Here is a 16,354-nt window from a genome sequence, read left to right on the forward strand (position 1 = left end):
CAACGTTCCAAACCAGCAGAGGCTGCCAATCTACCACTCAGAATTTTTACACATGCATAATTCTTCTGACATTAGCATGTTCTCAGTGTTACCCATACTTTAGTTTTAGACAATTACAGCTGCATATATCTAAGAAAGAAAGAAAAAGAAGCTCAAAATAGGTATAGGTTATATTGTGGTATTACTTTTGAATAAGAATTTCAAGTCAGTTTATCTTTCTTCTTTCTCTCTCTCTCATGTCATTATTTAACAAGATATTACTATATTTATATTCTGTGTATTAAAAGGACTCTGAAGGCTTCTGGTCCTGGTTTCATCTTGTCTGGCTAAGGAATTACCTTTAGTCTTCTGATCATAAAGTTAGGTAATGACACTTCCTCTTTTCTGGGGTTCTTTAGATTCTCTTTTTTGTCTCTTTCTTGGTACCAAAAACATATTTAAGATTTGTTGCCATCAGTGTTTGTCTTTACAGCTTGTCATAATGTATTTTATTTGATAAGTTACTTTGATGTAGCCATTCTTAAACATACTCTGTGACCCACTATCACAAGAGTGTTTGAGATTTGATAGTTAACAAAACAATGAGAAATTATGTCAGATTATATAGAATGGCAACATGCAGGTGAAGACATTTTGGCTAGCATAAATTTGATGCTTACTTTGTGTTAAGCACAAAATATGAGGACCACAAAGAAGAGAAACATGACTGTTTTCAATCAGTTAATGGTTAAGTTGGATATTGATAGTTTCAAATGGTAGAATGACAAATGAGAATAGACAATTTCTATATCTAAAGATTTAGGGATCAATTCAGATTAATAGAGAAAGTTTTATTAAAAAGGAAGAATTATGGTGGGCACAGTGGTACACACCTGTAATCCCAGCACTTGGGAGACTGAGACAGGAGGATTGCAAGTTCAAGGCCAACCTCAGCAACTTGGTGAGTCTCTAGGCAATTTAGTGAAACCCTGTCTCAAAATGAAAAGAACTGGGATATAGCTCAGTGGTAAATTGCCTCTGGGTTAAATCCCCAGTCCCCACCCCTGAACACCAAATTAAAATAATTAAAGAATTAGAACTGTGTTTTGTAAGTAGGAAGAACATGGTAAACATCAAGGTGAATGTTAAAGTATATTTGAAAAGTAATTTAGCAAATTACTTTTGGAAGTATTGTGTGATAAAATGAAAAACATAAATTGAGGTAGGTTTTCAGTGGTCTCAAGTGATCTTGTAAGCATAAGGAATAGTGAACATTGTGATGGTTTTAGTAAGTTATAGGATATTCCAGAAATAAGAGAACAATACTTTGGTTGCTAGTCATAGCATCTCAGATATGAAACTCAGGATAAGTGTGGGGAGAACTACTTTAATCAGTAAAGGATGAAAAATTATATGGGTAGGTAGTGGGAAATTTGTAAAGGGGGAAAAGTACTATGTAAGACTTCATGTTTTGTGTCTGGTACAAGACTTGAGACTGGACAGTGGGAGGGAGAAAATATTTAATATATTCAGAATAGTGTACTTGGGAAACTTGATAACAAATGTATTTTTAATGGAAATATTAAAATATTGAGGAAGAATTGATTTGGGGGTGTGTGGATACTGGAATTGAACTGAAGGGCACTTTACCACTGGGCTGCAACCCTAGCTTTTTTATTTTTTATTTTGAGACAGGGTCTCCCTAAGTTGCTGAGGCTGGCTTTGAACTTATGATCTTCTTGCCTAAGCCTCCTGAGTCACTGGGATTACAGGTGTGCGCCAGTATGCCCAGGAAGAATTGATTATTTTATTAATTCATTTTTAGTGTATGTTTACTATATTGAACTGCCTATGTGGAAATGGCCAACCAGAGGTTGGAGACAGACTAGAGGGACTAGGAGTAGAGAGAAAGAAATGTTGAAGTGTTCCTATGTAAAATGTTTCCTTCTTCATAAAAATAGGCTATCTTAGAAGGCTTAGAACTAAACTGATAAATATTCTTACTTAGTAGAGAAGAGCTCAAAAACCGTAGGGATATAGGTTGGGAAGACATCTTGTTATATTGTGTTAGAGAGACCAAAGGAGAGTAAGTTTCATGGAGGCTTAGTGAATATAATATCACCATCTTATCCTCAGTATCAGATTATAGATAAACAAAATGCTGTTAAATTTGAAGATGAATTGTTTTTGTAATATTTTTCTTTTAATCTAGAGCTAATCTACTGATTTTTTAATCAAACCAGGTATATAGCATTTTTAATAATTTCTTTATCTTGCTATCACTTGTTTGAAACAGCTGTCCTTAGTTAATATGTAAATGGTGTTACCATAAAGAATTTTCAGAATTGTTTATTTAACTTTTGAAGTTCTTTATACATAAAGAAGGACTTCTAAGGACAATGCTTAGTATAAATTCCACTTCTTAGCCATTTGGTTCTTTGTATATGAATCTACCATAAAATTATTAGCATATATTAAAAGATGTATAATTTAAAATTTTGAAATGTTTTCTAGATAAAATATTTCCTTCTAATTAATGGTATTTTTTTTTAAATGACAAAACAAGAAAAGTGACTACGGTCATAGAATTGAAATAATTCCTTAACAGTGTAATTCTGCCTAAGATAGCCTGTATTTTTAAATTTTCCTGTTTTGTGTTGAGGCCCTCCAGAAGTACATACTTCTCAATGCTTAGATCCGTTTATCTGTATATTTTTGATGATTGAAATAATTAAGACCCTATCATTTTAGCATGTATTCAGATGTATACTTCACTTCCACATTCATCCAGTTCTTCCAGTAAGCCTTCTTTAACATCAGATAGTAGTATATTAGAATTGGGTAGGACTCTATGATCACTTAAGTGTTCTCTACATCATTCCACAGACAGATTAGATGATTTTGTCCACTATTGGTCAACAGATCTCTTTGGTCCTAGACCTCATTTCTTTGTCTCCTTTAATCATTGATCTTTCTGCTTCACATAAATTACATTAGAAGTTGTAAATTCTTTCATAAATACAATAATTTTATTAGAACTTTCAAATCATAAACTTTTGTATTAATTTTTTTAAGTGCAATGTCAGTCTCCAAACTTTCTAACAAAGGTTATACTACTCACTTCTTGTTAATAGTTCTATAATTCTTTAGTCTAATAATTTTCTAATAAGGGAATCATTATTTTAAAGTATGATCCTCTCATCTTCTGCTTTAAAAAAGTATATATAATTACCAAGCATATTTTTTATTTCTTTCTTTTAACTACTCCTATTCTTTAAATTTTTGCAGTTCTTGGTAAATACTATCTCATGACTTATTCCAGTTATTCCTTAATATTATTTAATGTATATGAGTTTCTTATTTGTAATCTTTATTTTTATATGCCCGGGGTAATGTATAATGAGCATTTTTAATTTTATTAGAAGAGTAATTCATCTAAGACTCATTTGTTTTGAAAATTTGCCATTTTCTGTTTTGTTTTTAGAATTATTTTACTATAGCAATGCAAGAAGTCCTAGTATAAACTATGTATAATATTTTAAATTTTATGTTGACACATTGTTTTGTTAGGCATTACATTCAATTTTATGATAGGTTCATATTCCTTTCATATGAATAGAGAAAGTATTTTTATTTTGATTTTGGAAGGTGTATTCCTTGTTTTCTATTTATGCATATGTATTCAAATAGTACCTTTATGATTAATTTTTTTTCCCTTGAGAATTCTCATTCATAAATATTTTGGTTTAAAAAGATGAAATTCTTTTCAGAGAAGAATATTTGACTTTCTAATCATAGTATACATCATCAAAACTGTAGTTATATAGGGAAAATAAAATATTTGTCTCCTTTGCATCATCAAGTGTTGGGAAAGTCTAGTCTGTGTTCGACAAGTATGGATATTCATTGTGTGAGGAGCCATTAATGAAGATAAACTTGGTTTTTAAATATGTTTTTAGGTACCTTTTCTAATTTGTTCATGTAAATTTTCTTGTAATGCCTTCTTTAATGAATACTAATTAATCCAGATAATGTAGTTTACCTTTTTTTTTATATGATTGAAATGTACTTTCATTTTCTTCATATAAAAGTCACTGAGGATATAAACAGATGCCTGACACTAAAAAAATTAGTTCTAGCCTGCCATATTTACAATGGAATGTGTTATATAGAACGCATGATGATTTAAATTTATTTTTTCTTTGCATTTTTAGACCTTTATAAGTTCCATCTCTCCCAAAGTATTCTTCTGGAGATCTGCTAACTATAAATGTGACAATATTGATAAAGAGTTGATTAGACCCACCTACTCCCCCCAGAAAGAAAAATACATAGCACAATAGCTTTAAACATAACAGGAAAGATACCAGGCTTATGAAAATCTATTAGTTTCCTTTGGCATTGCTGAGTTGGACTACTTTCAAATCTCTTCCTTTCTACTATGGTATACTTAAAATTGTAAACCTAGTCTGATAATAGTATTATCATTCTGGAAGCATTTACTAGAGTGGATTTATAAAGTAGTTGTTTTTTTGTTTTGTCTCTTGTTTTTGTGAAATTTTGAGTGGACTAAGATAAATCATTTAACAACATATAGCTAAGGGAGCTTCTATAATTTTTAGTTTTTGATGTAAAATTCTGTTTAGATGTAAACTTTATTCATGTGGTTAGTTATTTATAACAATTCATGTAACTTTAAACTCTGTCTAGAAAAACATTCAAAAGTGAAATCCTGACATTTCTCCTTGTAGTCTGTCTTTTTTGGCAAATGTATTTGGCTACTAATGCCCTTACATTAATCAGGAGAAATTGTTCTTTTCCTTCTTGTTTTTGAATTGTTTTAAAGTAGACTTAGAATCAGTTACCTTCCTCTGTTATCATTCTCCAGTTTTCTTCCAATAAATAAATCTATTCACTTATGGTTCTTTTTATTTTGTTATGGTAAGTTTTTATGTGCTTTAGACATTAGACAAGCTTACTGGCTTTCTTGATTATGATTATATTTTAAGAAAAGTTATTCATTCTTTTCTATTATCACCATCCAAAACAACATTAATAAGAACCATTTATACATTTCTTCTTTTTCAGTGAGCAAAAAGAAAAGTTAGTTGTCTTTTGAGGCAGTCCTGTTTGTAATATTAACTTCTTAGGCAGAACCCTTCTTTTCATAGTTATGTTTCATCTTTTGACCAAGATACAAACTTTCCTTGAGAAACAATGTTCTTCTTCTGAATTTTAACTCACTTGTGCATTTGGTGAACCATGCATCCATCCTTATGCCAGATTTTTAATACTAAAGAAAGAAAGTTACCACTTGACTCTTTCTGATATTTCCTGGGATATTACTAATAATACTCAATTTGTTCTAGATCAGTGGATACCGGAACAGAAAGGAGGTATTTCTTACCTGATAATGTGTGTGTGTTCCGATTCTGCTAATCCAGAAATCCAAATTGCATTTGTTGAAAATCATCCTTATTGTTAGGGAGTCAACTCCCTATTTCAGTTGTTTCTGAAATTCAATCCCTAGATGTGCTTTAGATAGGGTAGAGTTTTTACCTCTTTCAGAACACTGCTAAAGAAGTTTTCAACTGGAACATAGTCTGAAGAAGCACTGAGAACAAAAAATTCAGAGTGGTGATTGGCCACCTCTGTTTGATTGACAGGTTGCAGGGAGAAACCCATTCGTTCTGGATTAATGGAACTGGAAAACAGAAAACAATTATCAGGTAAAAAAAACCTTTTCTTTAACCTTTGAAATTCACCATTTAAAAGATGAGTCAGACCACCAGGGAATTTATTACCAAAAAAATGAATTTTAGTGTCTTATAAGCAGTGATCTCTGACTACTAATTCCAAGAGTTATCCAAAAATCGCTACAGTTACTACATTTTGTCAGCCTTTGCAGAAAGGGCACGAATGGATGGAAATAGATGAAATGTATGGCTTAATTACATTTTAAATCTGGGTTAAAAATGTGAAGCAGACTTCAAAGGGTGGGGGAGATTGGTGTTCTTTTATTTCTTGAATTGTGTATGGTCTGTGGATAAATAGAGTTCTTTGGTTTTCAAGGCTGTTAATCTGGCACTTTTCATGAATATTCACCAATTTTATTATTGTACTGTGCTTGTGCTCGTTATACTTAATCTTCACTTCATTAGGATGTATACTTATACATCTTTTATCATAAAATTCTAGTAGTATTTTAGTGGGAATCTTCTGACTGTTGGTTAAATATATTTCAGATTGAAGGCCAAGGACATGGTGCAGTATTTGACTGCAAATGCTCTCCTGATGGTCAGCATTTTGCATGCACAGACTCTCATGGACATCTTTTAATTTTTGGCTTTGGGTCCAGTAGCAAATATGACAAGGTACAGTATAATAAATATATATCATTTCCTTATTTATTTATATCCATCGGTGATTAGGAGTTATATTATTTTGGAGTGGGTGAGAATCAATACAAAGTCAATATAAAGCTTAAATAACCATATTTTAACTAGTCTGGCCATTTATGTTTTAGAAAGGAAGGTGAAGATAGTTGTTAAAATAACACTCTTCTGTAATTAGATAATGAGTCTGTTAGAACAAACTGTATTTGAATCTGTAAGAACAAACTAGATTTGAGTTCTTAACTCAAGATATCTTAACTGGAGATGAAAGATACTATCCATAGGGGGACTCTTTGAAATTGTGGGAAATGTTTATTTATATAGACAGTATACATTATATCTAGGATATGAATCTTTAATTTTCCTATGACTAAAAATGTTCGACCCACTTATAATAACTAATGTTTCTCTTTTTTGTTGTTTTGTTTTTACTAAAGATCTTGTCTTTAAAATTAGTGGATAAAAAAATTATTTGTGGCGGAGCTGAATAAAAGGTTAGAAAATAGCAAAATTTTAGTAGTCCATTTATTTGACATTACAAATTAATAAAATTTTGACATCAGATGTATCAGGGCTGAGCACATACTAATTTTACATTACCACAAAAATTTTAGAGAATATCCTCACTAACTCTTAGAATATCTTATCATGTTAGTTTTTATGTTATTACAGAAACCATGGGGGCTAAGCGTGTAACTCAGTGGTAGAGTATGTGCTTATCCTGAATGGGACCCTGGGTTCAATCCCTAGCTCCCTAAATAAGTAAATAAACCATGCTTACTATATGCCTAAGGAATTAAGATAAGGTATGGTAGCTCTGAGAAAGTAAAATTGTATGGTTTATGCCCAGATTTGAGTTTACCATTACATTTAAAATTAAATTACTTATTTTTAAGGGTAGCTCTTTGATATATACAATCTGTTCCTTGTTCCAGAGAAAATAACATCTTTTCTGGTCATAAAATTTAATGTGAAAAATACAAAGATTTGCTTGCAATTAATTCAAGAAAAGAAATTCTTTTTATTGGGCCAAGGCCTCATGTATTGATGCTTAGTAAGCATTTTACCTCTGAGCCCCAGAAAATGCCTTTAAATTGTTGCTTAATGTCATATTTGTACTAAAATATTTTTCACTAGAAGTTTTATAGATCTTTATAATACTGAATTTTAATTTTTCCAGTCTTTTATGAACCTTTCTTTTTACAGATAGCAGATCAGATGTTCTTTCATAGTGATTATCGGCCTCTTATCCGTGATGCCAACAATTTTGTATTGGATGAACAGACTCAGCAGGCACCTCATCTTATGCCTCCCCCCTTTTTGGTTGATGTTGATGGTAACCCTCATCCATCAAGATACCAGAGATTAGTTCCTGGTCGTGAAAACTGCAGAGAGGAGCAACTCATCCCACAGATGGGAGTAACATCCTCAGGTAAGTGCTTATTTTCAGAGACAGCCAAATTTTGTTTTTTCCACTGAACTATTAAAAATTCGCTAATTGAGTATACTTGTTTTGAGGAAATGAGAAGTAAAAATAGTGTTTTATACTTTTTTTTAAAAGTTCTTTGAAAAATGCTTAAGAATTATTAGATAATGAAAATGGAGATTTAAGACAGTAATTTTGGTTTAAATCCATTTACAGCCTCTGAGGACTAATAGACTTGTCCCTATATTTGTTGTGTGATGAATCAATTCACTTATTTCATTCATTAAGCAGCATTTATTGAGAATATCCTCTGTTTCTGACCTGTTAAGCCCTGAATATTCTGTAGGAAATTAAACAAATATGATCGATGCTGTCATGGAAAGGGTTAGATAGATGAGTAAGCATAATTATAAACAAGTGCATAGTGAAAATTTGTGATTGATATTATTGGAGGGAATAATAGTATGTGAGAAAAGTTATAACTAGATTGCCTATTAACATTGAAGAGTATTTTAAGAAGTGATCAACTTGTAAAGGATTATAAGCAGTAACATAGGATTGAAGAATATTACCTATTTCAGTGAAGTAATGGAGTGTAAAAGTCATATTTCTTGAAGAATTGAATGGGAATTAAAATAATTGAGACAAGGTCTACAAACTCCTCTCCTTATTTGACAAGTATAGCACTGATTTATTAAGTGAAAATAATGGAGAAGCTCTATAAAAAAGATTAAGCCAGTTATATTATTATGCATTTTTCTACTTTAAACTAGAAAAATTTATGAAAATATTTTATGTTTTAAACTGGCATAATGGACAGAACCTCCAAGTAGATTTTGTGATGAGTAAGTAATGAATTTACATTCTATAGTAAAATCAATCCCATTGCAGTGTAGCAAACCCATCTTATTTTTTTTGTAAAGGATTGGTTATGAAATTGCTTTGAAGATGGACATAATGGATAGAAAGGGCTGCTCTTGGAATGACACATGCATGCCCACTTAGAATGGAGGGTAAGAAAACACATTAGAAGTTTTGTCCTTACTACTACTTGTACAGAGGAGTGTAGACTTGAACATCCTGAGTATGTGAAACTCATGTGTCTCAGCACATGGATACTGCATAAACTCCAAAGAATCTGAGAACTAGTATTTGTCTAAGCAGATCTTCAGGTTACAGAAATCTCAGTATTAGAGAGGTGTTGGTTATAGGACTAAAATCAGGAAGAATGCCTTCAGTTTGTGGTACTGCAGTTGGCAAGAGTCAGATTTTGCCCAGGTCTCAAAGTAGGTATATATAGGCTGGGATTTCAGGCATAGGGGAAATAAGAAAAGGACTCATTTATTAAAATTCCAGTGCTCTTTAATTATTATCATTGCTCTTTTTTCTCCATATAATAATGTTAAAAAAACCTTTCATAGATAATATTTAATTCTTTTATCTATAGTATTTTTTGTCCTAAAAGTTGACAAAATGAAGTTTAACAGTATTGTGTCATGGAATCACAGAGACTCTTACCTCTGCTTCTTGGTTCATTGTTCTTTCTTTCACATCAAGCTGTTCTTAGAATATAAAGCAGAAATGAGCTCAAATAAAAGAGAAACCAGTTTTATTAGTGGATCACAGTGGAACCTTTAGCAATAATTGTGGCTTCATACTGAGTCACAAAATTTTCAATGTTCTGATTCACAGAATTCAGAATAAAAAATATTTTTGAATTTCTTAAGTATAAGAATAGAACAAAAATTTTTTTTTTTTGAAAATCTGGGGGCTGGGGAGATAGCCCAGTTGGTAGAATGCTTGCCTTGCAAGTACAAGGTCCTGAGTTCAATCCCCAGCACCACAAAAAAAAAAAAAAAGAAAAAGAAAAAGAAAATTTGTAGCATCATTATGAACTATATTTGTTTGCAAATCCAGATCAATAATAATTTCTTATTAAAATACAGAGTTAGGTAAAAGTAAATCCTGGGTATTATAATAATAAATTGATTTGAATGCAGTTTTGTTGCATTGACACTGGACAGCATACTTTTTGTTTCCTCAGTTGTAAGCTTGATCTATACTTAATTATTACTCATCAATATTCAAACATGACATGTTTTCCCAACAGCAAATCAGGAAAGCATGTGTGGATATTTCAACTTTACCTCTGTGCTTTTATAATTTTCTAGCCTTGTAATATGGGATAAGTTATTTATTTAATTGAATTTTTCTCTTTTTTTATAGTTTTCTCTTATAAAATAGCATATGCTTAGTATGTAGTTTTTTTTTTTCCCGTACCTTTCTTACCACTACATTTAAAATATTCTTGTCTTCCCAATTTAAGTCCAGTTTTAAATTGCAATTAACTCTTATATGCCTGCACACCTAATATTAATTGCTCTTGTCTCTACTCCCATGGCAATATTTTTCATGTCTTATATTCTTATGTTGTATTCAGCATCATCAGATTTTTTTATGTCTAGTATTATCTTTAGAAAATATTAAGATTCTTAAAGACAGTCCATGTTTTTGAGGAACTATTGGGCTTTCCGTTATGTTATATACTGGGCTCAGTACTATGATGTATAGATTGGTATGGAATTGAAAAAGTTTGCAGCTAATTCTATCAGTTAGTTTGGGAAGATTTTACAGAGTAAATATTGGGGTTGCATTTTTAGTTGGTGCTTGAAGGATGAGTTAGATTTTATTAAGCTTATTCTTACAGTGGAAATTCTGTTGTCAAACAGTATTTCCTATTAGGAATGTAGAAGAGTCAAGTGGCCCTTTGAGATTATTATGGGTAAAAGTTGATGCTAGAAAAGCAGGATGGATCATAATACACAGAGTTCTTTTGTGTCTCAGAGCCTTTGAATTTCTTGCCTACCATCTGGAGTGAACTTAGTTTTAACTTTTCACATGGCTAATTCAAGTCTCAGTTAAAATGCTGACTTCTTAAAAACAACTTCTCTAACTTCCAACTCAACACAGATATTACTCATCTCTCTCTCTCCCTCCTTTTTCAAGAATCTTATCACCCTCTTTAAAATCTTTCACATTTTGCTTTTATCTATAGGTATATTATTTACTTTCCCCTTCTGGATGTTAGCTCCTGCAGGGCAGGGATCTCGATATTTCTTACTTATTATCACAGTATCCCCAGTACTTACCATCATTCCTAGCACATAGTAGACAAAGAGTTGTTGCATAAATGAAGCTGTAAAGTTCTTTTGAGAACATAGGTAATGAGATTTGTTTTTTTTTTTAAAGAAACTACTCTAAGTGGAAAATTTACTTTTGCTACTTCCTCGATCTATGACTTTGAATGGTAATTTTGGTTTTTGTTTGTTGTCTTTAAAGTAGAATCAATAATACATACCTAACCGAATTACTTAAGGATTATGAGTGCTTGAATCATGGTAAACACATAGTAAAAGCAATTATACTCATTCTCATCATTACCATTAATGGGCTAATATGGGAGTGTGTTATGCTTTCTCTTGTTTTTTGTCCTTCTTTGCTTTATCATTTATAGTTGTTAATTTTAGGTCTTTAACCAACAAAATTTACATTTAATTATGGACTCTAAGGCTGATGAGTAAAATGGTTTGAACAGTTTCTGAAGTATTCGTAACATGTTTGTGGTATTGCATAGGATTGAACCAAGTTTTAAGTCAGCAAGCAAACCAGGAAATCAGTCCTCTGGACAGCATGATTCAAAGACTACAACAAGAACAAGACCTCAGACGTTCTGGTGAAGCAGTTATTGGTAATTCCAGCCGCTTGAGTAGAGGTAAGCAAAAGGTTTTATTTTAAGTGAAATATTTTAAATTCTGAAGTAATCTAAGACTTAACAGAGAAGTAATTAAATTGTGGTAAATCCCTAAAATGAAATATGGGGCTGTCAAAATGATTATAATTTTGTATATTGTTTAGTGATCTGAAGAATGTTCATAATATGAGGCATTAAATTATAGATAGTGAATTTTTTAAAATGTATGCATTTTTTTCAAATTTTCTGTAGTAAAACATTAGAAATGAGATTTTTTTTTTTTTTTTTTTGCAATGCTTGGATTAAATCTTTAGCCTTGCACATGCTGGGCAAGTGCTTTACTACTGAGCTACACTCCCAGCTCAAAAAAATATTTAAAAATCAGTTTATTCAGTAATTTCTGGAACATAGGTATAGCCACATTTTTAATAACTCATCACCCTTATGTTTGCATATTATAAAGCTTGAAAAAACCAAAACAAATTACTGAACCATAAATGTCCTTCAGTTTCATTTTGCTTCCTATGAAGTAATGATTTTTACTTACAGTGCTTAGGGTTTAACAGTCCATACTTACAATTCATTGAATTATCAATTGAATAACCATGTTGTGTTTTCATTAACCTTTTGTCTGTGATTTAGCTCCTGATTTGATAATTTAATTACTGGCTTTAATACTGAGTTTCATATGGACAATAGAGTAATTTTGATTTTTTTCCCCCCATTACAAACTAATGGAGAAGTAGGTCTAAATAAAACTTACCATACTAATTTTTTTCCTTAGGCTCTGTAAGTTCTACCTCAGAGGTTCATTCACCACCAAATGTGGGACTAAGACGTAGTGGACAAATTGAAGGTGTGCGGCAAATGCATAGCAATGCGCCAAGGAGTGAAATAGCCACAGAGCGGGATCTTGTAGCATGGAGTCGAAGGGTCGTAGTACCTGAGCTGTCAGCTGGTGTAGCCAGGTAAGGGAATTATTAATTTGTTTATTCCATAGTTGCTTGCTTTCATGTTGAATTATAGTCTTTAAAATATCTTTTTAGCCTTGCAGTTTCTTTTAAACTTATCTGAAAAGCGAGTATTTTAAGCTATTTATGACTGTAGAAAATTTCTAAATATGTTGCTTTTAGGAATGAGTCATGTAAATGGTATGAGATGGAATGTGTTAACATGAATGGAAGGAAAAAACATTAATTTGTACCAAACAGATTTTATTGAGTAGCTTAAGATTGGTATGTAAATCTTAGTTTGTCTTGTTTGTATCTTAAACACATTTCATATAGTTTGTTGTAATTATTTAGGGGTTTTAGTGAATTTTACTAATTATATATTCCATATTATTCAGAAGCATAAAGAAAAAACATTTACTGGCATATAAATGTCTTGTGTATTAAAATAATTCTTTTATTGTAAAATTTGCATCTAACTCATACATTTTTAGTTGACACCTTACCCAGTTTTTTGATTCTAATGTTGAAGGGGGTTCAATAAATAACACCCATCTTTTCAATACAGATTCTGAACTAACTGAAAAATAACAGGAGAATAAGACACATAGAAAATTAGAATTTTTTTTTTTTTTTTTTTATTACTGGGACAGTTTTAAAGTATGTGACTTTTATTTGCAGGAGAATGTACTTCTTAGTACTGAACCTTAAATATAAGTAGCTGATGGTCACTGTATTTTTCCTGGTATGAGACACCTGGTTATCTGTTGTTGTTTTGTGCCAGGAATTGAACCCAGGGGCACTTAACCACTGAGCTACATCCCTAGCCCTTTTTTATTTTTTATTTTGAAACAGGGTCTCACTTAAGTTGCTGAGGCTGACTTTGAACTTGTGATCCTCCTGCCTCAGCCTCCCAAACCACTGGGATGGTTTGCTTCTTAAAAGTGCAAAGCAGAATGTATACTATTGTAATTAGTTGCCACAGGACTGGGCCATCCTAAGCTGGGTTTTCCTTCTAGAGCATACCAGTTAATTAGTTGATGCTTCCTTTGGAGAGGAATGAGAAAAGATGTGTGATTGATATTTGGCTGAGGTTCTGCACATGGAAGGAAACTTGAGGAGTAAAGATTTGTTTCTCTTTAAATACTCTACTTTTTTTTTCTCTCTTTACCATTATACTTAACCATTAAGCCTAAGGTCAAGCAAGGCTAAGGCTTTCTCTTCAAGAGTTATTCTTACTTTGGCCTTCGTAGAGCTTTGTCCCCAACACTTACTACTCTTCCTTTGGGGATCTTTTAGGATTCCCCCCTGGTGGCTGGTTTAAAGTTTGCTTCTAGAAGGCTCTGAAATAAACCAAACTAGTACAGTAAATAAAACTAAATCCAATCACATATTCCCCAAAAGGGGCTGATATCTTTAACATTGTAAATAACTTTTAAAGCTCAATAATAAGTAAAGCAATCCAGTCAGAAAATGGGCAAAAGACATGAACAGACCTTTTACTTATGAGAATAGCAAATAAGCAACTGAAAAGATAATCAAAATCATTAGCCACTAGGGAAATACAAGTTAAAACCACAATGAAATTTCACTACGTACCTCTTTGGCTAAAATTATAAATAAGTGATAATTATAAATAATTATCAAATGCTGAAGAAGATGTAGAGAAAACTGGATTACTCACGAATTTTTGGTGAGAATATAAAATGGTAGAGCCACTCTGGAAAGTGGGTCAACCCTTTCTTAAAAACCTAAATAAGCCCTGTGACCTAGCTGTTGCTTTCTTGGTACTTTATCCCAAAGAAATGAAAATTCGGATTCACACAATAACCTATACGTAAGTGTAAGACAGCTTTCTTTGTAATAGCCCAGCACCAGAAAAAACCTAAGATGTACTTCAGTGGATACATGGTTTAATCAGCTATGGTACATCCACACCATAGAGTACTCTGCTGTTAAAAGAACCTATGGATACACAAAACAATCTTAAAGGTTGTATACTGTACAATTCCACTTATGGAGCATATTTTAAATTATGAAAGTGAGATGAAGAATAGACTTGTAATTGCTAAGATTGGAGTGAGGCATGACTAAGGTGGTTTTGATAACAAAAGGATACCACAAGCAATTTTCCTGCTGATGGAAATGTTCTGTGTATTGACTGGTGTGATGGATTTTTCAAATGTACACTTAAGATACATTTTTGTAGAACAAACACAAGTGAATAGAAATTAAAGTGAGAAATCTGAATAAGATTAGTGTGTTGTATCATCAGCAGCAGCTTCCTGGTTGTGCTATTATATTATGGTTTTGGAAGATTGAGGGAAAAAAGGATACAAGAAATATCCCTAAATTGTTTCTTATAATTGTATCTGAATCTATGATTATTTCAAATAAAGAATAAAGAAAGTTGAATCCAAGGCCTGTTGTTTTCACAAGATTTTAATTCACTCATTTCCCATTTATAATTATAATCAGACACATTGGAGAAGTTGCAGTTAAGTAAAATAACATTAATATCTAGTCATAAAGTATCAGCAATATATAAGTGCTCTAAGTTTGAATATTAGTCCCTTCCCACTTCAGTTCTCCTGGGAGAATTGAAAGTTTAATTGCAGCTTAAAAACTTTGAAGTTGTAAGGAATTAAATTGAAAAATAACATTCTCTTTCCCTGTGAGTTCAGGTTTCATGAAATTAAAGTTTAGAATGTCCCTCAGTTTTTTCTGTTCAATTTCATCTTGATGCCTGAATAGAGTTTGAATAGTTTTAGTAGTTCTTACCTAACTTGTGTCTCACTAGAAAAAAAATAATTTCTTTCAGATCTTAAAGGGTTACATTAGTTCAACCTTAAGAGACTGTTATGCCTCGTTTTTTAAGATTCCTGCTGTCTATGTGGCATACACAATTATCAAAGTACAAACCCTATACTCAATTAAAAAAAAAATCCAATTTCTAACCCTTAGGACAATTACCCTAAGAATAACTGTGGTCCCAGAATCTAATACTTGATTTGCCAAAAACCATAGCAGAAGCAGTAATTTCTTGTAGTCAGCATCTTTCCAGTATTCCAGTCATTTAATGCTGAATGTCCTGAGCCTAAGAATTAAGAATTTAAACTCAGAAATCTTTATCACATGCTTCCATACAGAAAACATGAGTAGCATAAAAACTAACGTTCCTTCTAGGGGAATATTAGTTGCGAAATTAACATACAGAGCTTTTAATATTCTTTTCCAGTCGGCAGGAAGAGTGGCGAACTGCAAAGGGAGAAGAAGAAATAAAGACTTACAGATCAGAAGAGAAAAGGAAACACTTAACTGTTGCAAAAGAGAATAAAATACTTACTGTCTCAAAGGTAAATATTAATTGCTTTGATGTTTAACAGTTTGCTGTGTAAGTATGATGACTTTCTTTTTTTTTAAAAATTTGTTGTTTTCAGATATACCTGACAGTAAGTAGGAGGGTGTATTTTGACATACCTACATGGAGAACAGCGCTTTTCAATTTCTATCCCATTCTTGTGGTTTTACATAATGTGGAGTTAAACTGGGGATGGCCATTTTAAGGCCCCTTTTTCAATTAAAAATGTTAATACTCTAAACAGAATAATGAAATAAAATTACTGTAATTCCTGATTATCTCTTTGTGTTCTCTGTTTACCATTAAGTTTTTAAATTTTGTTTCCTGTCTTCTAGCATGCCATTTCTTCAAATTCCAATTTGTGTGTGTGTGTATATGTATTCATTGTCTAATAAATTATAATCTGCCTAAACACAAGCTCTTTAGTTCAGTCATTGGTTGCATACTCTAGAACAATGTTTTGTTTTGTTTCTTTGTTATATCTTTTTTTCT

General features: G+C 31.9%; 1 protein-coding gene across 1 annotated transcript in view; it reads left to right on the top strand.

The window, feature by feature from the left end:
* PHIP (PHIP subunit of CUL4-Ring ligase complex) overlaps positions 1–16,354 on the top strand; it is a 121,226-nt gene that overhangs the window by 64,696 nt on the left and 40,176 nt on the right. Inside the window, exons 16-20 of the mRNA XM_079147138.1 lie at positions 6,225–6,353; positions 7,581–7,806; positions 11,435–11,572; positions 12,336–12,519; positions 15,740–15,857. Coding sequence (XP_079003264.1) covers positions 6,225–6,353; positions 7,581–7,806; positions 11,435–11,572; positions 12,336–12,519; positions 15,740–15,857 — 795 coding nt within the window. The remainder of the gene's footprint in view (positions 1–6,224; positions 6,354–7,580; positions 7,807–11,434; positions 11,573–12,335; positions 12,520–15,739; positions 15,858–16,354) is intronic.

Source organism: Sciurus vulgaris (genome assembly GCF_902686455.1).
Source record: "Sciurus vulgaris genome assembly, chromosome: 7".
Classification (NCBI taxonomy): domain Eukaryota; kingdom Metazoa; phylum Chordata; class Mammalia; order Rodentia; family Sciuridae; genus Sciurus; species Sciurus vulgaris.